Source organism: Camelus ferus, chromosome 7, assembly GCF_009834535.1.
Source record: "Camelus ferus isolate YT-003-E chromosome 7, BCGSAC_Cfer_1.0, whole genome shotgun sequence".
In the NCBI taxonomy this organism is placed as follows: domain Eukaryota; kingdom Metazoa; phylum Chordata; class Mammalia; order Artiodactyla; family Camelidae; genus Camelus; species Camelus ferus.
In genome coordinates, this window is record NC_045702.1 from 63454541 (window position 1) to 63481133 (window position 26593).

General features: G+C 38.6%; 1 protein-coding gene across 7 annotated transcripts in view; it reads right to left on the reverse strand.

The window, feature by feature from the left end:
• Positions 1-26593, reverse strand: part of CDK14 (cyclin dependent kinase 14) — a 556073-nt gene that overhangs the window by 68534 nt on the left and 460946 nt on the right. For all 7 annotated transcript variants that reach the window (XR_004321561.1, XM_032484028.1, XM_032484029.1 and 4 more), the window contains 2 exons: positions 12471-12610; positions 6864-7007 (listed from right to left, as the gene is read on the reverse strand). Coding sequence is in view for 6 of the 7 variants with exons in the window: in XM_032484028.1 (XP_032339919.1) it covers positions 6892-7007; positions 12471-12610 (256 nt within the window). In the remaining variant the exon portion in view is untranslated. The remainder of the gene's footprint in view (positions 1-6863; positions 7008-12470; positions 12611-26593) is intronic.

Sequence of the window (26593 nt, forward strand, 5' to 3'; positions counted from 1 at the left end):
ACATTGTTATTTAGACACTGTCCTCCATGCATTTAAATGTCATCGCAGACCATCAGCCCACTTCAACTCAAACAGCCTCCTTTTATGCTCAGACACTTCTTAGAGTATCCACAGACCACAAAGACTGTCTAGTGGGACTCAGCTGCTGTCCTGGTATTAATAATACAATACAGTGCACTTAGGGCATAGACGATTCCCTCTGTATCCCAAATTCATAAGGATCAACAGTAAATGAAAAGGGAAACTAGAGCACCTGAACTGATTATAACTACTTGTTATATGTGACGGTTAACTTCATAAGAGTTTGGGCAAGCATTCTATTAGATATCTTGCTTACTAGCCACATCACATCTTGTGCCCACTATTTATAAGAAAGCTTCACTTATATTATGCTGCTGGCTAAACAGTCCCTAAGAAATTAATTTAGGTTTTAAAAAGACAGAAGATGCAAGTTGCAGTGCTCTTCTTCCCCCACCCCCAACCCCATCCTTAGTTTGAAAGCTTATCTGACCTGGAAACACTAAATCACAAAAATATAGCCAATTTTTGAGCGTCCGTGGGCTGATGAGACAATCTACTGGAACATGAAACCAGTTTCTTCTCTATTAGCCATTTTGCTTTTTAAAATTCAATCAGAGAAAGGAGAAAGGAAAAGCAAGGGCAAAAAACCCTGTATTTTTAACGTAAAAAATATCATTGAATTCTTTGTTTTTCAGAAAAACACACCGAAATATTTAAAGGTAATGAAGCATCGTGTAAGGAAAAAACAATGGTTTGGAAAAACACGCATGGGCACACATCTGTGTGTCTGTGTGAGAAAGAGAGCCAGAGAGGGAGGGAGAATTAACACGATAAAGCAAATGGCGTAAAACGCGAACATCTGGGGAAAGTGAGTGATGAGTATCAGGAACTCTTGGCACTACTCCTGCAACTTACCTGCACATGTGAAATTATGTCAATACAGAAAAAAGAAAAAAAAAAACTTTAAAAAATGTACCCCAGATGAATGAAGCATGATATTTTTAACTTTCTTTTCTTCTGCTTTGTGACAATGCCAGGGCATAATTAAGCAGATTAGACAGTAGAGGCCTTAGAGTCTTTTGCTAGCCCGTTCACAGGGTGGGTGGAGGGGGAACAGATCAGAGGTGACCCAGAAGAAGGGAGGGGCAGAGAGGCGGAGAAGGGAGAGGACAAAGTTTGTCAGAGAAGACACAAACTTCCTCAGCCACTATTTTGCATCAGGGTTTGGAGGAGATAACAGACTCTCCAGAGTAGAGGGGAAGCCAAGGAAAAGGAGTGGAGGTGGGGTGGGGAAGCTAAACCACATTCCAGCCTCTTCTCAATCAGGTGTTCACCATGCATAGTATGCATTTGTGTGGTTTGAAGTATTGTCAATTTCCTGAATAAAATACATTTTTTAATCTGCAGCAACACAGAATAACAACAAAAACCAAATAAATAAAGCCTGCAAGGAACATTACAGTTGTTTACCCCTCTGCCTGTTGTTATTTGCACAACTACTGCTGTCCATGGACTACATGAGGCGATAGAGATAATAAACAGATATAAAACTGTAGTTGTTGGATAGGAAGAAAATTTGCAGCATCATGTAGAAAATAACAGTTCTTGAATGAAGAGAAAAATCAGAAATCTTCCTGCTACTGAAAGAAAACTAGACCCAACACCTGAATTTCTTACATTGTGTTAAGTACTAATGTGTGTTACCTCCTTTTTGCGTCTACAGTTGAGAAAATGCAACAGGGCTTAAAAAGACCTTTAGTCAAAAATACACACCGAGGATGCTGTCACTCCATGAAAGCTGGGGCTTCCCTCTCCACCTGTCTGAGTTCTCCCTTCGTAGGGCACTGGCCAGGCAAAGGCCCTTCCGGCTAGCCTGCTTGCTTTCGTAGAAGCTTCAGAGACTGCTAAGCCCAGAGCCCTCTCTGAGGGATCCTTTAAGGAAAGGTGGGCCACCACGTTCACAGCTCAGCTGACGGCCAGGCCTCAGCGCCCAAGCCAGCGCAGCTCATGGGGTGACCGACCCCGCAGCCTTGCTCAGAGCTCTGCTCTCTCTTCATGATGATTGCGACACCCACCACGGCTGCTCTGGAGTGGGGTCGAATCTCAGGAAAAGAGCTCAGCCCAGATTGCCCCAGAAATAAAGGGACAGGGAGAAACTACAATAAGCAGAAACGAGTCAGCGGAAGCCACGAGAAGAAGAGAAGATGAAAGCAGTGTTAGTTGACATACAGACAGAAAAGGTGGCTGCCACAAGGTCACAGCACAACGGAGGGTAACAGGCCCTGTTTCTCTGGGACCCAGGGACCAGCACTGAGATGGTGGCCGAGATGGCAAACAAACCAAAGCTCCCTGTGGGTTCTGAGGGACAAAGCTCCCTGAGGTCCTTGTGGGCCCTGCCGTGCAGCGAGAATGTCAGCCTGTCTTCCTCACTTCCCCAAGCAACCTCAACAAAGCCCGCCATGAACTGAGGAAACCTCACCGCGTCTGCTTCCCCTGAGAGACCCCCATGCCTGTCCTCGTGGTCATTCCTGTCCCTGCAGCAGGGCTCTGTCATTCTCAACTGCCCGCCTCTGTCCCTCTCACTTGAGTGTTTCTCTTCCTCAAACGTTTCGAGCTTAAGTCGCTGTGTTCTAGAAGTGAAATATATTTTTAGTGATTGAATTCAGTTTAATTTTCCTGATTCCTCTTTTAAAAGGCAGGCAGGAGAAGTGCTCTTCACCAGTGTGGTCCAGCAGAATGTTCTGCGAGGCTGGCAAGGTTCTGTCTGCCCTGTCCACCATGGCGACCACCAGTCGTGTGGGGTCAACGAGCACTTGAAATGTGATGCTGCTGCTGAGGGAACAAAGTTGTAATTTAATTCTAATTAACTAAAAGTTAAACTTAAATAGCTAATGTGGCTAGTGGTTACCATGTTGGAAAGCACAACTCTACACTAATCTTCCTCAAAAAAAAAAGAAGGGGAAAAAGGGATGGATTTTCCTTTCTTGTCTTTATCCAGTCCTGGCCCAAAAAAGTTGATTATTTTACTTCATAAATATACAATTCCTAAATATTTACTTAAGATTTCATAGTATATAATTCAAAGGTTACCTGCGTGAACATCCTTTGCAGTTATTTAAAATGCAGATTCATGAACATCAGGAACCTGGATTTTAAAAAATTCGACAGGGGTTTGGCACCCCAGGGTGTGTGAATAGTGCTCTATGAATGTTCAGATATCGATGCCAAAGAGTCTTAAGCACCAATGTATTATATTTTGTCTGAAGTTTGGTTTTTAAAAAAATCTTTATCTTATTTAATTAAAATTCTTGAGCAATTTATGCATCCTACTGTTTACCTGCCAGTGTACTTTTAGGAAATTATTGCTTGATGACTGACTCAGGCAGAGAGCGTCTACCACACTTTTGACAATGTTGATTAGCAAAGAAACCATACTATAAAGCAAGGAGAGGGTTACCAAAATATGCATGCAGCTAACTTCTTGCTCTTCAACCAAATACAAATTTTTTCATGCACTAGACAGATATTTGTATATCTATTAAGAATTTAATAGGGTCTGAAGACCAGTTGATTCATCACAAAGAGATATTCCATAATGAGCACATACTATTTCAGGAAAATTATAAAACATATGTCTGAAAGAGGCCATTCTTATACCTTATATTCAGCAAAGGGAGAAGCAGACAGAGTGACTGTGCACTTCCTGTCTCAATTTAGAATGACTGGAAAATTAAGCTCAGCATGTGGGTGTATTTGGTATCGCTGTGAGCAAATGTAAGTGATACTAATGGATGTGATATTCAATAGAGTCTCCGGTCTTTTCCTTGGGGAAAATTTCTATGCACATTTAAGGCTCTCTTTAGGAAAGACTCATCCTTCAAAGCTGATAAAGAGGGTGGGGACAATCTGTGCAATCTGCAGTCTATTCATATCTTTAGAGGATAACAAAATGTAGGAAGCACAGTATTTTGATCATCCAGTGGCTCTTATCCCATTTTTAAACTTAGATGCATGTGGCTTTCTTTTCATTTAATTTGGCTATAAGACTCTGAAACCAAAATTGCTTTCTGCTGCAAAGAAGAATGCTTCTTATTAGCTTTTCCAGTAAGGTCAGTTTATGCAAATCCATAGTTATTAACTAAAGAGTTGAAGTGGCCTTAGTATGCACGTTTAGAAACAATCTTGCATTGTGGTATAAGGGGAAAATTAGAGCTCGAAATACTCCTGTCTACTGAATCCTCCATCATTTCAAAAACAGAAGTGATACAACGCATTTTCCACAATTACCTCTGTGTGACTCCCCAAAGAGAGGTGGTTAAAATGCTCCATGACAGTCTTAGCCTCTTTGAGCCCTCAACCTCTCACCTCTCCCCTCTTCCTCTCCTTCCCAATCTCTATGGGCTTTACAAAGAAGTGGGACACCAGAGGAAAACTTAAGATGTCACAGTCGGCTCTAAACAGTTAATTAATTCATCAACAACAAAATTAAAATCTAGGGAAGTACATCTTTCCCTAGGAATACTCTTATTTACACAGACTGTTCGCTCTATAATGTCTACAATGTAGACATTGAGATTCAGCTACTGGTCAGGATAAATTTCACTCTGCGCGATGCAGTACGCTATATTACAGGTTATATATTATTTGACCTCTAAGATGACCCCATTTGATTAAAACTAAAACCCTTCAAAGGTGAAAAATTAAAATGATTTCTTTTTCTGCTGACAGAAAACTCTAAAAATCCAGCTTCTGTGCAGCTTTCTTGAGAAAAAAACTTTGATGTTTCTTCAATATAATGGTGAGTCAAACTGAGTTATTTGGATTTGGAAGAAAACAAAACAAAACAAAATAATATTAAAGCTGTAAAAGTTGATGTGAAAAAAACAAAATTCACAGAGAACATATTTGTATTATTCTCAAATAATTCTAAAGGAAGAGGTTTCAGATATAACCTTAAATCTACTTTAAAAAACATACTACAAAGAAAAAACATTTTTGTAAAGACTTTTGAATAGTGATGACTGTAGTTCTGAGCAGCTCTTTAAAATCTCTTTCCATTTAGCGATTTTTGAGACCTTAAGGGCAATACTTTTGCCCAGTGAGCTGGATTTGATTTACAAGGGGAAGCTCATCTGAAACTTTCTAGCAGGTCTGATTGGCCAGACTTAGGTCAGAGAGATCTCAAAAAGAGCAGAGAAGAAAGAACACAGCACTGTGGTTGAAATTCAAGCTTGCTTGTGTGTGTGTGTGTGTGTGCAAGAAGCAACAGCACAAATAAAGTCCACTTTTTGTTTTCTTCTACCGAATTGGCTAAGGAATCCACAAAGCCAGGGGCTTTCATTACGGTAACACAGGTTAAATACTTTACAAAACATCTGTTGCAACCGTCGTCAGTTCAAACCATTCTCAGAACCAGGGGTAACTGATCAAAAACTCAGCTCCACTCGTGGTTTGACCAACTGAAGTGAGAATACAGGCGCTACTGGGTGAACAGGCTGTGCTTCTAGGTAACTTTTAATCCAACAGGGAGAAGTAACTGGAAGAAGGGAACATCTTACCCTCAGGTGTGGTATGGCCAATCTATTGGCAGCATTTTCCAACTGGCAACAACACATCATCTTTTATCAATTTGGGACGCTCTTCTCCAATCATCCATCAATCACTAAACTCCTTCTGAGATGCCACTAGCGGCCCCCATTGTGAGTATACACATGAGCAAAGTCCAAACCAGCTCAAGGTACTGGCGAACCACCCACAAGGTGGACAGTTTAATTTGCTCCCTCTGCCGTGCTGACAGATCAGCCTGTTAACATATTTCAAATTAACAGCGAGAGGAAGGAAGGGGAGGCCCTGCAATGCTGCCTCTATCTTTTGAATCACTGCAACATCTAATTACTGAACATCTACACCGACAAGTAACAAACATGGGCTAGCAAATAAAAAGCCTTTCCCACAAAAAAGTTTGTCCTCTACTTGCTTCAGAGTTATGTAACATTAAAAAAAAAAAGAGATATATGTATGTGTGTGTAGGCACAACATTCCAAAAAACCCAGACATTTCCATCCGGCTGTAAAGACACTGCCTTTTCAGAAACCACCATCTTCTGCCTGTTTCTGTAAAGCCCGGGTGATGACCAGGACAGGCTAATGTGCTCAGAGATTGTCTTGTTTAGATTATGCTTTCCATGTGCAGAATAGCAGAGGTCAAAGAATTGAACAGGAAAGAGGGAAAAGCTTCACCAAGACAAAGTCTGTACCAGGGGCCAGGCACGAATCAGAAGTGGGTGAGGTGGTCCATGTGGTCGCTGAGCTCTATGAATCAGGGAGCCCAAGTCCCTTCCAAGGGAGGCGGCTACAGTTCAGTCACACACACAAACTTCTGGTAGAAAGGTGAGTGCTGTACTACCAGAGTTGCTGATTTTTTTCAAGAAAAGCCAGAAATCCAGACTTCGTGTAAAATCTCCTCCATTTAAAAATGAAAGAGACCAATTAAAAAAATTGTGTGGGCCAAAGAAAGTAGATCTGTGGCTTTGGATGTCATGTGAGGTTAACCTTTTTCTAACCTCAGTGAAGAATGTGTGAATAGTGAAATGATTCGCTTATGACTAAAACGGTTTGCTTATAACTACATAAACAAAATAACATTTTGGTTAGAATCCAGCAAGTGCTTAATACGAGAACGACTGACAGTACTCTGCTTCAGTAGAATCTGTAATGAATGCTATAACGAACATGAGAGATTCACAGGACTCTTGGGAAAAAAATAAGCCCGAAATATCTCATTGGAAAGATCGACTCAGTGTCTTTTCACTATCACTCTGCAGGTAAAGCAGGTCATCTTACCTGTGCTCTCTTGAGAACGCAGTGCGCATCAGTGCTTGCTATTCGACAGACTTTTGCCATAGCTATTGTTTTTCCCAAAGGCCCGCATGCTTTCTCCAGCTTCTGGTTGCAATCTTACATTTGGGACGGTAAAAATAGAAGACACTGTGGACAGAATGAAAAGAAATTCATTTATGTATTTACAGGTGTATTTATAACCTTTTCTTTTAAAAACTGGAGATTCAAATGCAATGCTGGATGTCCAGCGCACGGCACGTCATGGTGTGCATTGGTCTCGGTAACATCAAGTTGTTACAGCCAAACACACACATACATACTCACACTGATTTACATACACATATGACAGGATAGCTGGCCTTCCCCTCTGAACCACAGCTCAGTTGATCTCTCATATTTCTTTGATCTAGAACAATTAACTTGAATTTGGAAATGACATAAGTTGCTCTTTCTTTGTGACATTCTTTCATCCATTCATTGGAGAAATATTTATTGAGCTGCATACTATTCTAGGCTTTCAGAATCCTGTAGTGTATATAAATCAGAAAGAAAAAAAAAACCCTGGTTTCTGTAGATTCCATTTAGGGGAGACAGATGATAAACACTCAAATATACCAACTAGTCACAAGTCTTATGAACAAAAATAAAGTAGGGAAGAGAAACGGGAAGTGCTGGATGGAAGCAGGTCAGTGAAGGCTTCCCAGGTGTGGTACATTTGAGCAGAGACCACAAAAAGGTGAATGGGTAAGTCATGCACTTGTCTAGAGGAAAAGCAGAGACAAACTGTAGAAAGAGGAAATAGGAAAGGCTCCCTAAGGAGTGAGAAGAGAAGCAGGCAAAGCAGTTAGAAGACTATTGTCAAAATACAGGTGAAAGAGGATGGTGCATGACACGGGACAGGGTGATAGCAGTGGAGAAGCGAGGGTGGTGTCATTCCTGATCTGTTTTGAAGGCAGCGCCAACAAGGTCTCTGGCAGAATTGGGCCTGGAAGTGACAAAAGAAGAGGAGTCAAGGGTCACTTCCAACAACTGAAAGAATGACATGGCCATTTATTCACAAAGCGAAGACTACAAAATGAGCGAGTCTGGGGGAACCACCAGGAGCTCACTTCTGGTGATGTGAACTTGGAGACACCTACCAGATGGCCAAGTGGAGATGCTGAGTAGTCAGTCGGCTGGATATGCAAGTCTGGAGTCAGGGAAGATGGGATGGGAGGTAGAAATTTGGAAGCTGTCAGTGTATAGATGATGTTTAAATTGTGAGATTGAATGAGATCACCTAGACTCTAGGGAGCGTATGCAGGTAGAAAGATTTGAGGATTAAGCCCCAGGGCACTCAAGAGTGAGAGGTCTGACAGATGAGGAACCAGCAAAGGAGTCTGAAAAGGAATGTTTAGGAAGGCAAAAGGAAAGTGTCCTGTCCTGGAATCCAAGTGAAGAAAATCTTACTAGGAGATGGTGGTTAATTGCGTCCAATTATACTCATGGATCAAGATGAGGGCTGGGGCAAGACCAATGGTTAGAGACGAAAACCAGCAGTTTTGAATTCTTGGGTGCAAAAGCTTGATTCAAAAGAACTCAAGAGAGAACGGAAGTCCAGGAACTGGAACAGCAAATATATTTGAATGGGGTGTGTTTTATTTTTAAAAAGATGGCATGGAGCTAAGTTAATGGCGTAAGGTTGCTTTAGGATAATAATACAGGACATATATAGGAATAAGTAGGAAACCCCACCAACATTAGAGCTGGGAAGGTCCTTAGGGATCAGTGTCTCTAAACGAGAAACTGGAAACCCAAAGAGACTAAGGCACTTGTCCAACGTTGCCTGGCGAGTTAACAGCAGAGCTGAAGCTAGAATCCAGGTGGTCTGATTCCCAGTTCAGTGTTCTTCACAGTGCACCAATTTGTTGGCCTTCTTTTACTGCAGATCTGAGTTTTGTGAATTAGCAAATGAATGTAATAAAATCAAGGACTCTGTGCTATGAAGTGTATTTTGTTCATTTACTTTGACAAGGGTAGTTCAGCTTCAATAATTTATGTAACTTGATAGTATACACAGGAGAATGCCCTGTGGTGTATTTGGGAAAAGTAATGAATTTCTTTTAAATCAGCCCTCCATTTACTTCCCTGCAATTAAATCTTTGTGAAGAAGTGGGGCAAGGCTGTTGGGGTTTGGGGATAGAGGGAGAATGACAGGGTGCCACCAGAATTAGCCTGCTTTAACCGCCAGATTCCTAGGTAACTGTATCATTATTCTTGCTTTATGAATTTATAATTACTGCTTCAGTGGCACCCTAAAACACCACTTCTAAATTTTGGTATTACATAAACTGGTGAGGTTTTAAGTACTAGTACCATAAAGAAAGATATTATATTGTTATATGTTCTTCCAAAGCAAACAACAATCTGGCATCAGCATATAATTTCATTTTTATATGAATCCATGGAGTGACTGCAGTGCTCTATGTAACCAAGGTTCTAATAATATTTGACGCTCTGCTCGAAAGGTCTGATATATTGAAGTAGGCCAAGAAGGCTGAAGTCCATTTTAAACTTATTTTTGTTCCAATCTTCTCCTTTTAACCTGGGTTTGCTTTCTGCTTGGATAAGTGTGTTTTCTTGTGGACACTCTTCTTAAAAAAAAAAAAATGCTATGACCTATCTTTAAGAATGTGACTGCTATGGACTTAATTGTGTCCCTCCAAAATTCATATGCTGAAGCCTTAACCCCCAATGTGATAGTAATTGGAGATGGGGCCTTTGGGTAGTAGGTAGTAGATGAGGTCATAAGGGTGTGGCTCTCAGGATGAGATTAGTGGCTTTATAAGAAAAGGAAGGGGGCGGCAGGGAGAGAGAGAGAGATTGTCACTCTCTCTCTCTCTCAATGCCATCTGAGGATACAGGGAGGTGGCAGCCTGCAAGCCAGGAAGAGTCTCTTATCAGGAACCTTGATTTTGCCGGCACCTTGATCCTGGACCTCGCAGCCTTCAGAATTGTGACACAGAAAAGTCTGCTGTCTTGAGCCCCAGTCCATGGTGTTTGTTACTGCAGCCTGAGCAGACTGTGTATTAATGTGAGGTTCCTGAAACTGATAAATCCAAACCATGACTTGGTTGCTAAGACAATCCATTTACTGGTTCTGTAACACTTCTTTTCAGAGGGACCGCCTTCCAAATCTCCTTGAAAAGGAAGCGTATGAGGACCCCGGCACTGCGGCTGCTGCTGCTGCCATCTGCCAGGAGGTGAACTTACACAGGACTCCATGCTAATGTCAAATTTAACTTTAAGAATTTCCAGAACTTCTAAATATAGTCTGCAGAATATTAACCTAGATAACAGAGTCCCCCAAACTAGTCATTTCACCTCGAAGAACTAGTTCCCCAAGTCTCCAAAGCCTAGGAATTCTTTGTTTTGTAAACATGTTTGCAAGCACTACCACGTTGTTCAAAATGGAAATGACTGTGGTATTTAATACTGAGATTGTCCTTTCTTGCGACTGGATTTATGCCTCATAATGATTATCTACTAGACACAGAAATAGCATTTCTGTAACTCAAAATTGTTACCGGAGGCATTTAGCAGAATCTTACTTTAAAAATATAATGATTTTTCATCTTTATTCTCCCCCCTTCAAAAGGTTTCACTGCTCCTGATGTTTAACGTTATGCAAAGACGTGTTTCTGCCAATGAATATCGCCTTATGGTTATGCTTCTGCAAATAGCCTGCTGTGAGCTGATAAAGGGATTAATGCAGCCAAAATTCTTAATCTGTGAAATTACAAATTAAATTCTCATATTAAAAATACCACCCTGAGGTATTTTTTGTGGTTTTAATTCCCCTCTGGTGTTCTGCATACATTGTGCTTGTTAATGACGGGGACAAGGCTGTCTCCGTTGGCAGCCTGCTGCCGAGTGATAATGTGTAGGCATTTACTTACTGATAGAAACTGGATTTAACCACTGGCTGATAAACTAAGTGGCAAGTGGGTAATAAGTCCATATTAACAGAAGAATACTACTACAGAATTCAGAATTCATAGACCATCAAAATCCTGGCTTAAACTCAATCATCAAGTCAGATGGGATAGAGATGTCACCAAGGAGGAGTGATATCAAGTTACAAGTTATACTAAATGGGAAAACAAACCATATGTTTGAGTTTGATGAGCCATAAACTAATGGGTCCATGTGCACCTTTTTTTTTTCCCTCAGGATGGGAAGATGTGTCACCAATCCCTTACTTTTCTATTGGGATTTCATCTTTAATTTTGTTTTTAAATGGGGATAGCTATACTAAGGGTCACTGGGTAGACTTTTTGAAAGGAAGTAGGGAAGAATATGGGATAGATATGGGCAGGGAATGTATGAAATATTGAAGAAGATTTCTGAAGTATAGGGGAGTAGTGGGTTACTGTATCTACAGTCACTTTAGGGTAAAAAAAGTAATGAGCATTAAATACATGAAATCAGAAAAGATTTAGGGTAGAAATACCCAAGAGTTGTTACTTGGGACTCCGTTCCAGAATAAAGGGTTATTGTCATCAAGGAGAATTCAATACAACCATGGGAGGGGAAAAGCCTAAAATCTAAGAGATTAAAGATATAACTTTTATGTATATCTAGGGTAAGTGATGTATATTCGAGGATTAATAATCATATTACAAATATCTATCTATATATGCAATATATTAATTTTAAAGCAAACAGAAAAGTAAGAGAAGAAATCTCTCTCATTGGCACTTGGAAAGAATGTACCACCACTGAACAAAAATGGTCTACTGCAATAGTGTTTTCCAAAATTTCATAAGAGTTTTGTTTCACACTTTGGAAGAAAGATGAGATCCTCCCAGCCATAAATCCTCCCCAAAATATTTAAAATGTAATTGGAAAAGGCTGTGTAAATATGAACACTTTTGTAAAAACAAAACAAAAACCCACCCAGGAATGTGTTTTGTTTTAAAAGACCCAGAGAAGAGCTCTGTATGAATACCAAGAGCATTTGCAGTCAAACTGAATTACGCGTCTTCTGTTTGTACGTGTCAATTCTGTGCATTAGCCAATTGCCAACCCTGTTCGTCAGCTCACTGCATAGCAGTCCTTTTTAAGGTTATTGTTACAACTAAGATGGTCTCTGAAAATCAAACAGAAATGAATCATTTCTACTCTGTGTAATGCAGCCACTTAAAAAGTACTGTATGCATAAAGCACTAAATATGTAAATCATATTTTCCTTTTTCTTTATGATGGTTCACATCATTTTTTTGGACACACACATAATCAAATACAAAGACACGCAGCTGCAGACTGCAGAGCAGAGATAGCAAAAAAGGAATCCATTTTCTTCCTATGTCTGGTAAGCTAGCAATTGAATGGCTGGATTCCACTAAATATATATGCACACTACTCCCCTCCCCCACCCCCATTTCTCTCTCTCTCCATATATATACATATATAATAATACACACATACATGTATACGTGTAATACATACACATACATAATCTTACAGATGCACATATAAACATGTGAGCCCCTCTACATGTGTGTTACACACAGGTGCTAAAATCATGTCCCTGCTTTGAGTAGATGTTTTCCAATTTGTTGTACTCACTATCGGTCAGCTCCCATAGCCGTGGGGGCAGGTCACTAAAATATTCATGGCTCAAGGCTGCCTGTGCTGATAGTCTGTTCTTTGGGGAACATTGTAGGAGCTTGGAGGCCAGATCCTCTGCATGGTTCACATAGCTGAGCCTGAAAACACAAGAAAACAAGAGAACTCAGAACAAACAAGAACATCCACTAAATAAGATAGAAGGCTCACGTAATTTTTCTGGACTTATTTGTTCCTGGTTAAGAAAACAAGCTACATTGCCTGTTGAAAAATAGAAAGAAGCAGAATTCACATTACTTCTTAAGAGTAAAAAGCTAAACCAGCTTTTATTCTTGACATCATGGTCTCATTGATTTCACATATTTCTACTATAAACAAAGGGTTGATACTTTCAGGATAGAATTAGGTCCCAAGGTAGAAAATTTCAGAAGATAATTTATCAAATAGTTGCCAGAATTTGTTTATAGACTATATGTACCGCATATACATCTGGATACATTTATAGGACAATTAATACAAAATAGCCAGGAGAATTAAAATAAATCTGCTATTAAATTCTCTTGTTACTAAAGTTATTTTTTCTTCTAAGAATTTACATTTTCTTACATTGATTATAAAATTATTGGACTAAGCACCCTTTTAAATATTAACAATCATAATATTAATATGCAGGTTAACAAAAGGGATAAGTTTAAACAATATAGAGCTGAATCAATTCAAGACGACCTTCAAAGCCCCAGGAGACAGAAAATATGTGTTCTCAAGATTACCAAATAAGCAGAGGAGTAAAGTCGTCCACAGGGTACAACTCTCAAACGGGTTTTTCACAGAAACTCGGTTTCACTGCTCAAGGCAATCAAACCCAGATAATTAACATAAAAATGATCGTAAAAGTCTTCCTAAGGTTGACTACCAGTTGTAGGTAGTTGAACACGTGTCGAGCGCTTTCACGCACTCCCATAGTTATTATTCCGACGAGGTAACTGTTTCCATCCAATAGCAGTGGGAGCTACATGGAAGTCAGAAGACGTAGTGGGCTGCTCAGTTAGCAGGTGGAGAGGATTCAAGGCCATCTGGAACTAGCTAACTCTAAAGTGGTCTGCCTTTGCCAAGCTCTCAGATCCTTTCTAAAGGCTTCTACCCACAGATTCTGCAACAAGATGCACTAAGTGCAGAGACTGAGGAGCCAGAAGAATGTGAAGAAAAGTTGCATCTGCTAGTGGGTATTTTTTCAAAAGCCTTGAAGCTATGAAACACACAATTAGCCAATAACTAACTTCCCTCAATGACCAACAATCCTCTCTCTTCCCCTCCTCAAGCAGCTCTTTAGTATTGACTTAAATTTCTTAAGGGTGGGGGCGGGTGGGGGGAGGGTGGACTGGGAGTGAGGAAGAGAAAAGGAGGTAATGCATTTGGGTAGAGGAAGAGAAAGGGAGAAGGGCAAAGAAAAGTACTCAGCCATAAAAAAGAGTAAAATAATGTCATTTGCAGCAACATGGGTGGACCTGGAGATTGTCATATGAAGTCAAGTAAGCCAGAAAGAGAAAGAAAAATACCATATGAAATCACCTATATTTCAAATCTAAAAATATGAGACAAATGAACTTATTTACAAAACAGAGACACACAGACATAGAAAACAAACTTGTGGTTAGTGGGGCGTGGGGGGTGGAAGGATAAATTGGGAGTTTGGGATTTGCAGATACTAACTACTATATATAAAATAGATAAACAGCAAGGTCCTACTGTAGGGCACAGGGAACTCTATTCAATACCTTGTAATAACTTACAATAAAAAAGAATATTAAAAGGACTATATATGTACAACTAAATCACTATGCTGTACACCATAACACAACATTGTAAACTGACTACGCTTCAATAAAAAATAAACAAAGAAAAGTTTACTCCAAAGATCCAATTAAGAGACCTTCTCACAAAATCTTCACAGGTGAAGGTCTCATGTCAGATGGGTTCGGTGTTTGGCCCCTACAACGGCTGTCTTTAAAAAAACCCATCAGTGGCTTGGTTTTAAATATCTCTTACTAGCAAACAGAAATTTGTCTGCAGGAAAAGGAGGCATTCTTAAAATTCTCTATGGTTTTTTTCTTTCTTTCTTTCTCTTAAGAGGGCCCAGGGCCATCCAAATTATTCCTTCTTCTTCTTAAGACTTTCACTGTTATAAACTTTTCATTAGTATATTTCTAAATACCAAATGCAAAATTTCAGATAGGTAGACTTCATGGTAAAAACTGCACTGATATTGAATGTATAGTTTATATGTAATTGTAATGAACAACACACTGGTATCAATTATACAGCTTTGATAAAACACAGCAGGGCCAGATGGAGACAAGATCTGAGTTGCAGGCCTGAGTCTGTTACAAGAGTGATGAACCACAGTAGGTCTGCAGTCCTTCCATCTCCACCATGCCATGCTTCAAACTTGAAGCACGGTTTCACTGTTTGGAGGAATTATAAATATTTATAGTTGTATCTCTTTTTGTAATTGATTGCTGATCACATTTAGATTTAATGCATATACATCTAAACATAAGGAGTTAACCAATAAGACATTTCCCCTCTCCCAAATTGACTAAACTTGTTAATAATGTCAATGAAATAACCAAATGCTTATTTGTGCTATTCAGTTTATACACAAACACTTAAATTATCATGTAAAATTTTAATTTAGAAAATTTGCTCTCACTTGTGTTTCAAGAACCACTTTTGTTCCAACTCCCCACATGCATTTTCAACATCAGAATCTTCATCATTACCAGAATCACGTTCTGAGTCCATCTAAGCAGTTTGAGATAAGATATTTCCGGGATATCTTATTTGGAAGTTTTACCCCAAGCCGTAAGTTTGGAATGTTAGAATCATTGTGCTTGTTTTCCCACTGTGCTAGTATTTTAAAAAATCTTTCCTTGTAATTCCCCCAACTTTTGTTTAATTTATTCTAAAACTGGGTAATTAAATGCTTAACACAATCTAGCATTGCTGTCTCTTCTGGGTAAATTCAGTCTTTAATCCTTCCATGGTGACCTTCTTTCTTTAATAAAGCTTTCAGGACTAAAGTTCATTTTTTAAAATTAATTTAATAATCTCAGCTTTCTTTTGTTTAGTATTTGCCTGGCATACCTTTTGTCACTCTCTTACTTTTAATATTCAATACCCACAAATTAAAAATGTCTCATTCATAAATACTACATTGCTTGGTTTAATGTTTATTCAATTAAACAATCCCTGCCTTTTAAGGAGAAAATTTAGTCTATTTATATTTCATGATTACTGATAGATTTGGAATTACTGCTACCACTTAATCATATGTCTTATTTTGTCCTGCTTTATCTTTTTTCTCTTTTCTTGCCCTCTTCTGAACTGAGTTTTAAAATATCACATTTTCCACCTTCTATTTGAGAAGTTATACATTCTATTTCCATGTGTTTACTGATTACTCTTTTCCTTTTTCCCCCCAATATTTATTTAGATCTTTGAACTCTCACACTAAGTTTTTACAAGCTGGTGTACAGTGACAAATTATTTCTCCCAAAGAACCATAATCATACATTCCAAATAGTATAAATACATGATTAAACTAATGTAGTGAACAGCACCATTTTATTAATCACATAACAAGAAAAACTGTAAGCATACAAATACTAAGTTATACACCTCAACAGGAATTAAAAATATGAAGTTTTTCTGGTTCATTAGCAGAAACTAACTTCTCTTTTTGTAAGAAAGATTGGGAGAGAAGGAAAAAACTAACAACAATAGTTGGCAAACAACCTCCAATAAAAATGGGAAAAAATTAAAAGGATTTTCAGAAATTTTATGATTTAGAATAACTTTATCTACAACAAATCATGTCTACCTTTAAAAAATATTGACTAAAGGGCACATTCCATATGTTCTACACAAGACAAGCACAATGTTTTGCTAAAAATACTTAACAGCTCACTCCCAGTCTTTTTTCAGGCCCTCTCTTTTAAGTTGCACCCTAAAGTGCAAACATTAAATTAACTTTAAGACATTTTTGTCTGGAGACATTACAGATATGAGCTTCTGTACAACGTGGACTTTACATGAACTTTACAGCTAGAGGTTTGTGATTTTCAAAATGGAGTTTTTCATAACGGCATGAAATGAGATTTATAGAAAGACATTAAAAAATCATCGTAAGACTTGGTCAAAAGCCAACAAAATCTGTGGTTACACAAATCTGATGTGTATTATTTTAAATATGGGAGACAAAGACAGAGTAGCAGGCAAATAGCCATGCAGACTCTGCTATCAATGTTTGAAATGACTGAGGGGATAAATCACAGAAGATAGTTTCTGGGTTTTAATTCTGTACAATATTAAAAACATACAAGTAACCTGCTGGGTATTTCAGCACACAATCTCTCTAAAGGTCTTACAATTTGATAAGATTCTGGCATGGGAATAGATCTGAAGAAGACTTATAACCCAATACTGCATGGTTTCAGGAAAGGTCAATTGATAAAAATGATCAGCACATTTTAAATGCTGAATAGCAAGAATCTTTTGCTACGTTTCTAAACAGGCTGATCATAATCCAAATGCAGAGGCTGCAATTCTGCTAAGCTTGAGGCCTGATAACACTGCTAATCAACGCTTCTATGAAAGCTTCATTAGACCTCATTCACCAAGTCTATATGTTGGCTAATATGTGCAATAAATTGCATCCTGTCTAAAGTTCCATTTCCAAGGAACTTAAGACATCAGGCAGCCCAGCTTTATTGACTGCGACCGTAGTTTCTATGACTACTGGTATCTATGAAGTGCAGCTGGATATACAAAGCTGCTTGCTTTTAAAATCTCCACTCCACTTTTGTCTTGTGAACTTTACTGCATCTTCGTATTTCATTCCACTTTGAATGAATGCTAAGACGACAAGCACTGAAGCTCTCCCAAGACCTGCAACATACTGATGGTTCTTCAAGAAACTTCATTTTTATAAGACATAATGAGTTACCCACAGTCTGGCTGGATGCCAGTGCACCCCAACATTTGTCCAACTCAGAACGTGGACACCTTTTCTGTACAAAAGCAGTGTTGTAAATTGCTTCACCTATTCATACTATTGTGGTATTGCTACACTTTTAAAGTTCCTCTATAAATTTGTTAAAGTCACACTGGTTGGATTGTCCTGTGTATGACTTCACAATAGTTGGTCACTTCATTTGTGCCATATTAATTTAGTTTAAAAAAACACTCAATGGGATTATATAAAATAAAAATTCTGCATATAGAATACAGAAATGATACAAAGAATGATGTAACTGAAACCACACAGGAAACTGAAATCTACTGCAATACACCACACTTGAGATTCTCAATGCTTTGCATATGAGGTTGGGAGTAATGGGAAGTGAAATAATCCTCCTGGCAAGCCTCGGCAACTCTGTAATCCAGTAATGAGGCAACAGAAAGGAAGTTCCCCCAGATTTGGCCCACCTAGGTCAGAACTCTTACAACATGCTTTCCTGGTTTTAATTCATTTCTCCTGTGTCCTAGTTAAGCCTTCCAAAGGACCTTCTTGGTCAAACAGCAATGAATTCCCAGGGTTCACTTGTCCATTCAGAGGTCATGCTGTGTTCCTGCAATAATCTCCACTACCCTCCAAAAACTTAATAAATATGTGACCAAGAACATCACAGAACTGCCCAATCTGCAGCCAGTGGTGTCCGCCTTTGGGATAAGTTAGTTTAGTGTTTTTATACCATCAAGGACATCAGAAGAAACTTCCACACTTTATAAACCTTCACCCTTAGTTCTCCAAGTATATGGCTCTTTAACTTTGTAACCATTTAAAGTGCAGAGTTACACTTTCTCTTTGCCCTCCTGCCAAACAATAAAAGAACATAGGAACACTTGAATTCTGATATTCCCATCTCTCATGTTATATTGCTTAATATTTTATTTCTATCTTTTACATTTCATAAGGACACACATTAAACACTGCTATTATCATTTAAGATTTGCCCATGTTTATCATGTATGTAATCATCTTTCTTCCCATGTTTCAGACATTCCTTCCCAGATCACTTTTTTGTATCTGAAATACAAACTTCAGAAGTTCTTTCTATGACTAAAGAACTTGGTGGCAAATTCTCTCAGTTTTGTTTTCCTACAGCGTAACAGCTGACTGCAGATACAATTCTACATTCAAAGCATTTCCCCTTAACTCTGAAGATACCATTTCACAGGCTTCTCTTGTTGCCTGTTAGCTATTCTCCCCCTCAGAATTCGGCAATTGTGGCAATGTACGGGGTTCTTTTGATTTAACCTGCTTGGTATTCATAATGTTTCCTGAATTTGAGGTTCCATGTCTTTCATCAATTCTGGAAAAAACCCCAGCCATTACTTTTTGCGTATTACCTTTCTCTCTCTTCTCTCATTTTGTAACTCCAATGTAATGCCATCCTATTAAATTTTCCATGTCTTTACATGTTCTTTCATATTATCCATCTGTTAGTCCCTCTGTTCTCCTTTCTGGGTAATTACTTCAGAGCCATCTTCCAGTTCAACTTACTCTCTAATCAGGTGCATCTAATATGCTGTTTTCCCTATTCATTTTGTTCTTATAAGCTCTTTTTAAAATCTCTGGCAAATTTGTATTTTCAACTTTAATGGTTTCTTGTTCAGGTTTCAAAATTTGATCTCTTATTTCTTTACAATATTTCAAATATAGTTTTGTTCTATGTCTGAAGTTCAGGGCGAGGTGGGGGGAGTCCGGTTGTGTTGCTTTTGCTACTGACCCTCACCCACAATGACTTTTTCACATCTTATAATCCTGGATGTGGGGCTCATGCTGGGCTTCATTAACTTGTGGGAACCCTGAGGGGTCTGAGTGGAGAATATGTGTCTCTATAGGGATTTTCTTTGGCTTCCCTGGACCTCTTTCAACACCTAGGTACTCCAAATTTTTCTGTTGGCTTCTGAGACCAAGTGAGTTATGTAAATTTAACCTAAACTTGTAGCATTCTCGGGGAGACTTCTTCATCCCCATTCAGAGCCAAAGGCAACACAAACAACTGTCGTCGCAGTCTCTCTTTGCTGGAAGCAGACTTTTTTCTTTTTTTCTTTCTTTTTCATTTTTAGCCAGCCCATTACTGATTGAAGAGCTTTGAGGGTCTTGACTCTCTGTGGGGAATCTCAATTCCTATGCCCTACCTTTTTCAGGCCCACAGCCTTGTTTCCAGGCCCCCCAAGTGGCCCCGCGTTCCTGTTTTAGCAACACCTCCAGTGCAGCTGCAACTTTAGCACCTACTTATCACTTTGGTTTCTTCACTATTGACCCCAGGAGATTTCACTTAATTTCTTCTTGGTTCAGCTATGCATATGCATTTCAATAGATATGCTTTTATTTTATCCAGAATTTTAGGTGATTTTTAGTGGTAGTAGAAGAGACTATTTTCCCCCCATAGGTATACATTTATAATTTCTATAATCTAATTAGCTACTATAATATCATCTATATTTGTAATTTCTATCTTTTTCCCTGGAATAATCATCAAATTGGTTTTATTTTCTTGCCTTAAAAAAAAAAAAACTAATTCTTTTAGGTCACCTCTATTAAGCCTCAAAAACCAGCTAACCTAAGTTGTTTCAGGACAATATCCCTTCACCACTCAACTTTATAGATGACTCTCAAATGTATTATCCTAAGGAAAGAAGCCAAAGGCTGCATACAATATAATTCCATTTGTATGACATTCGACAAAGGCAAAATTACAGAAACAGAAAAGTGATCAGTGGTGATCTGAGGCTGGGGGTGGGAGAGGTTAATAAAAGGGGCCCCAGAGAATTTTTTCAGCTCGCTGTCCATCAGGCCATCTAGAGAGGTGGGAGGGTGGGTCAGGGGGACGTGTCAAGGAAATTCAGCAGAGGGAGCAGTTTGGAGAGATGGGGTGTTGCAGGTTTTTCACAAGGAACATTCAGACATCTGGGGTGGAGGGCTGACCTCCTGTGAGGGACTGACACGACTGACATTGGGACTTCTGTATTCAAAGGGGGCCCTGATGCCTCAAGGGATGTCCTAGAAAATGCAGAGATGCGACTACCAACGGTGAGGCCCTCCTAGGAATTTCAGCACTGGACCCTGGGTCGCTGAGTGGGGTCTGCCTCAGGCTGTCGGAACCGAGACGTCAGTGCACGGGACGAACGCAGTGAGCTCTACAATCAAGCAGGGTCACGTGGACCGGGGAGGGGACGTGGGGCTGGAGACTGTCATGTCCATTTCATACTCATTTTTTAAAAAATAAAAGATATTGTTTGTTGTTTGTGGAAACTCTGGGAAAAACCGTAAGGAATTTTAAAATTATAAATCTGGATGACAATGAAGAGAAACAATCTCTACTGAATTCAAAACGTATTTGTGGAATCTTATATCATGAGTAAGTGTCAAGCAAATATTTTTATAATACAGTTGAAAATAACATTATTTTGCTATTCTAATAATAATAAATTTTCATCATTTTCCTCGTCTTTATCTAAGCAACACACACACATACTTAACCTGAGTTAAAAAAAAAGATATGAAAGAAGATAACATGAATAGTGAAAAAAGCTTTAAACCATGAATACAGGGCAGGAGATTTTCTTTATTCCTTGTGCAGGGCAGTTTTCTGAGGACGACGGAACAGATGGTCTCTAAGTGTTGTCTAGCTCTAAAATTACGTGTCTTCCAATCTAGGAGGAATCTGAGTGTGAACCAGAGGCCAGGATGGTGAGCACGAACCTGCCATTGCCGGCCAAACACAACGGTTCCCTCTGCCACAGAGGCAACGATCCATCCAATGGCGCCTCTCACTTCTCTGCACTCAACCCATCAGCTGACCGCTTTAAAAGCCCATCTACCTTTCTAAGCTATCCTGAAAAGAGGCAAAGAGCAAAGCAAATCCAGAGTCTTTTGTCAGACTAAGGGAAACTGTCACAGTAGAGAGGAGAAAACTGAAAATGAAGGATGATAATGATGGTGCAAAAAAGAGGAAGAACTGGGCAGCGGCAACGTGAAGAGGGCTACTTCCTATAAGGCAAGGCAGTTGGTACAGTGTGGGAACATGACGCTTGTTGAATGACAGTGCTTGCTGGAGAACTGAGTGTATTAATTTTTTTAATAATTATTTTTTAAATGGAGGTACTGGGGATTGAACCCAGGACCTCATGCATGCTAAGCATGTGTTCTACCACTGAGCTATTACCCTCCCCTCTTAACTTTTATACTCACAGAAGTCTTACCTAACCTGAGAAGCATGAATTTAAAAAGTAAACAATCATTTTGGGCCAAAAACATCTTAAGGTCAAATTCTGGTCCTTAAGGAACATCTTCCAAGCATACACATCCCAGAGGATGACTTTTTATTTATTTATTTATTTATTTTTGAAATCGGAAAGAAATTTGTCCATGTCTTTTCAAAGCTACTTTTATAAACTAGGGCTGCAAGGGGTTTTTGTTTGTTTTCACATTGTAGCTTCAAAAGACCCCCTTTAAGACTGATGATACACCTGCTTGTAGAACAACTACAAGTTGCATTTTGCCCCTAAGAGTTGACTTCTAAACATCTCTGTAAAAATCTTCTCTGGGATTTATTAACATTTTAGCTCATGAAGGCTGGACATAATGAGCAGAGGTGTAACAGGTTCAGTTTACTTATTGAAGCATTCAGTGGAGATACTATTACCATAGAAAAGTTTAAAAGGAAATTTTAAAAAGGACAGAAAGTTGCAGAACACTTCTCACTTGCACTCTATGATGGGGAAGAACTGCATGCACTGAAGCAGGACAGCGTGCTTTGTCTCCCAGGGCTGGAAACAGAGCGACTGAGTGAGCGAGTGACGTGGAGGGTCTCTACACTCCTGCTTTACTTGCTGTCACACTCGGCACAGAGCAAGGCCAGAGAGCCTGGGTCCTTTCGTTAGACAGTGCACATCTTGTCTCTGTGGCACAGATGCCAACATGCCGCCGGCCACTGGACACAACGACTCATCTCCTGAAAATGATTTGTGAAGACGCCCACCCGCCCATCAAGACAAGTCTGCCTCCTCAGCTGCACGGACCAGATCTGTCAGGCACAGCGCTCCTTCCTGTCTACACATCAAAAGCGGAATGCTCATTAAGTCACCTTCTTATCAAAGTTCTGACTTAGAGGGAGGACTATGTTCATAAAACTGCTCTGATGTTTCAAAAAGTGACTTATTTTGTAGAAAACAGGCTTGAATTTATTCATTTTGCCAAAGAGGGGTTAGCAATTGGTCAAGCAGAACATGAAGGGAATCCCTGACACTGGAATGAGCTCTTGGGGAAAATAAAGACTCATACAAGGAAAGATGTAGGTCTGTGCAGTGAACTTCTCAACTCCAGGTGCGGAGCCGTGGAACGAAACGAGAGGCAAGGCTCTTAGTTACGTAAATAATAAAGACAGGCTTGTTTAGCACTGAGACTTTCTTTGTCAATAAACAGCTGTTAAAAAAAATTAATGAGATTCCTCCTCTCAAGGTAAACAGATAACATTTTTATATTAGTTTCCATAAATAGTTTGTGTTCTTTTGTGCACAGAAAATTGTTCAATTCTCATTCATTTACTCAAGTGAAACTATTTAAGGACACAATCTTCCCTGACAAACACTCATTCCCAGTAATGGTCAGCTCACTTAACTGTCAAAATGCTGTGTAATGATAATGCTATTTGTAAGGAGCTCTACAGTTTACAAAGTGCTTTCACACATACCATTTTATTTGATCTAGACAATCGAAGGGCCATTACTTACCACATGGAGAGCACCTGGATTTCTGATTCTTTGGTGTCTATTACATGTCGTATCAAAGATTTATTGCATATATATATATATATATACACACACACACACACACACACATATATGTGTACACACACACACACACACACACACACACACACCCCAAGCTGTATGTTACCTGGTTGGTAAAGTCATTATTTGACTACTTTAAGGTTTTTCTTAAGGACACCTTACATATTTCTACATTTCTCTCTCTTCCTTTAATTCTGAACCACTATAAAGACTATTCTTTCCATATGCTTAGCACCTCCACAGCCCTATATTAAATAAAGACAACAGGGAGAGTCCAGCCTTACATGAACAAGATGAATAATCCCTAAAGCCAGTCATTCTAATCTGCACTGCTAGGTCTTCCCTTCAGATCTAACCCTCACTCAAGACATAGTTGCCCTTGCAGTAAACTCTATCTGGTGGAAAAGTACAGAAAGTGCTTGTAGAGCCCTCAGCAGGATGTGAATGAATTGAGTTTTTGAAAACGCTAGCACTGACACTCTTAAGAGTATTATAAACTGCCAAAAAGTCAGCCAGAAAAAGGAAAACATTAAATTCTTGCTTTGGATTTCAGAGCTTAGCTAGATAATATTTACCCCACATTTCCTAGCTTTGATTTTATTTATGACAATTTTCTACCCTCTCCAGGAAAAAAGAGATGTCTTTGAATGTTTAAGTTCACTATGAAATCAAATAAAGAGTGGTCTGGCTGTTAAAAATTGGTTAACTTATGTAATTATACCAGCCTTTTCCATGTATTAATATGAAGGTATAGATTTTCATATGTATATTTCATAAATTTATGGATGCAGATATTATGATAAAATATTCATGGAGAAAAGCTAATATAAGTGAACTTCTTGTTACAGCCTTTCAACAAAAGCCCTGTGTATTTAGACCTACTTTTACTTTATTACAAAGGTAGTAACTTACTTACAGGAAAGAAACGGTTAACCAGTTCATACATTGTTTTTGCAGACTCCACTTTAATCTCCTTTCCAGTTCTTCTACAGTACCTAGCAGCAGTAACTTTCAGAGTTGTGAAATCGTGGTTTTTAGTGGCTTAAATGAAACACTATAACCAATAGGCACTTAACCTCTATTTCTACTTGCCTAAATAGTATAATTTCAAAAAATTCCTCTAAGATCTGCTAGAGTTTGCAAACACTGACATTTTTCTTTCATAGGAATAGCAAAAGCCTGTCAAGCATTACATTAATATTTTAGAAAAAATTCCTAGATTTACTTGACTAGTGATTATATTCTATGTTTTTGTTCAGTATTTCACTTTAATAACGTGGTTAACAGCAGAAGAAGCGCACAGGATTACTTTTCAATCCTCTGACTGAAGGACATGGTAGAAAAGGATTTATCTTATTTCAGTAAAATAAATAAATAAAATACATGAATAATAATTAATCCTTGTAGTCAGAAGGATAAATGCTTACGGAATACTTAAAAGAAAATTCTAAACTCACAAATCAGTGTGGAATATCCTCAAAACCCAAAGGACATGCATTCAACAGAACTGATTTCGAACTTCCTAGTTATTTTGTGTATTGTTACGTCCAGTCATAAACACTACACCTTCATAACCATATGACCTTCCCCCACATGGAATTCCAATGTCACCTGAAGGACATCAAGCAACTCATAAACTTTCTGACTTTTGGACACAGATCAGGGAAAAGTGAGCACCCCTCCATACTTCACAGGACTGCTGTAGATACCAAGCTTTTCTTACTGTAACTTGTTTAAACCAATTATAGGACCATATTATTCTACCTATTTCACAAGTTTTCAAAATACTTTTAGTAAATCAAGAGTGAAGCAAAGCAAATTGTTAATGAATTTTCTACCCATGTGATGTTTTTGATACTTGTGTTATTTAGAGAATAAACATCGTCCAATTTTCCTGAATTCAAAGTGGTTGATTATAGCACTGTTTTATCAGAAAAAGACAACTCTCATGTTTTAATGATAAAACACTGCATCAGGAGTTTAAATTCAATTCTGTATTTGTCAAAAAAGAAATCAATACACATTAAACTTTAGTAATGGCTTATGTTTTTACATTTCAGATGGATCAGTTATAAATACTCAGTCCAGTATTTTCACTCTAAAAGACTAGTGCAAAACACTTTACCTTATTGGTGTATCTCTATTATGGTAAACTGAGTTAATGGAAAACGGTAACTTCACAGCCTTTCATGCCTCTGAAACCCTATAGAAGTTACAAATCTCATCATCAGAGGCTGGTTTTGGAAGCCAATATCTGCTTCACCAGAATGGAACAGTGTGTCCTTCGCCTGTAAACAATGCTAAAAATAGCTTCTGAAAGGTATCATTTTGTGTGATATTACTGCACCAAAAGAAAAAAAAATATTCTTTAATCCTGAAAAAAAAGCTCTTTAAAGTTTGTGTTCTCAATAAACCTTTCACTGAGAACTTAAAATATAACTTTGTAATGCAATAAATGCCCTAACAAATATATCAGATTTTTCACTTAATGCTTTTTACAGGCTTAAACCAAATGGACTAAAAGGAAATCACCTTTTACAGTCCGACTCCTACAGGAAGAATGCCTTGCTGTTACGCTTTTTAAAGAAGGCATGGTGAATTTATATCAACTTTGGCGAATCTTGAGGCATGATAAAAGGAAGAAAAATACCAGCACAGTTAACATTCCACAGAACTCTTTCTTCACATGTTTATTTCCTTAGAGACTGGACATGATCCAAGGTAATAAGAAAAATGTAAAAAGGAAATTTTTTTAAAAGGCAAACGACATACAGTTTAGCATCCTATAGTGATATAGAAGAGATAATGTTTCCCTACCCCTTAAGAAAAAGGAATTGCTGTTTTTTTACTTTGTTTTATTTTTTAATTTTTTGGGGGGGTAATTAGGGTTTTATTTATTTATTTTTTAATGGAGGTGCTGGGGATTGAACCCTACGACTAAGCTATACCCTTCCCCACGGAATTACTGTTTCGTAGGTTAAAGATATTACGAAACAGTTCTCCCATTTAAATCAATATGAAAGAAAATTCAGTGAGGACAGAGCTTATGGGTTAACCAGGCAAATGAAGAATATATTTTCTGGGTATTCTCACTTCAGCTTCTTTATCTTATGACATTGAATCTGGAATTGGAAAATACATGATTTCATTATGATGTAAAGAAGAACTGGACTGTGTGTTTACGTCTAAAACAAGACTTGGATTAAGACTGAACAGCTGCGTGTCCTCTACAAAGGGCCTGATGATCCTTAGGAAGAAAA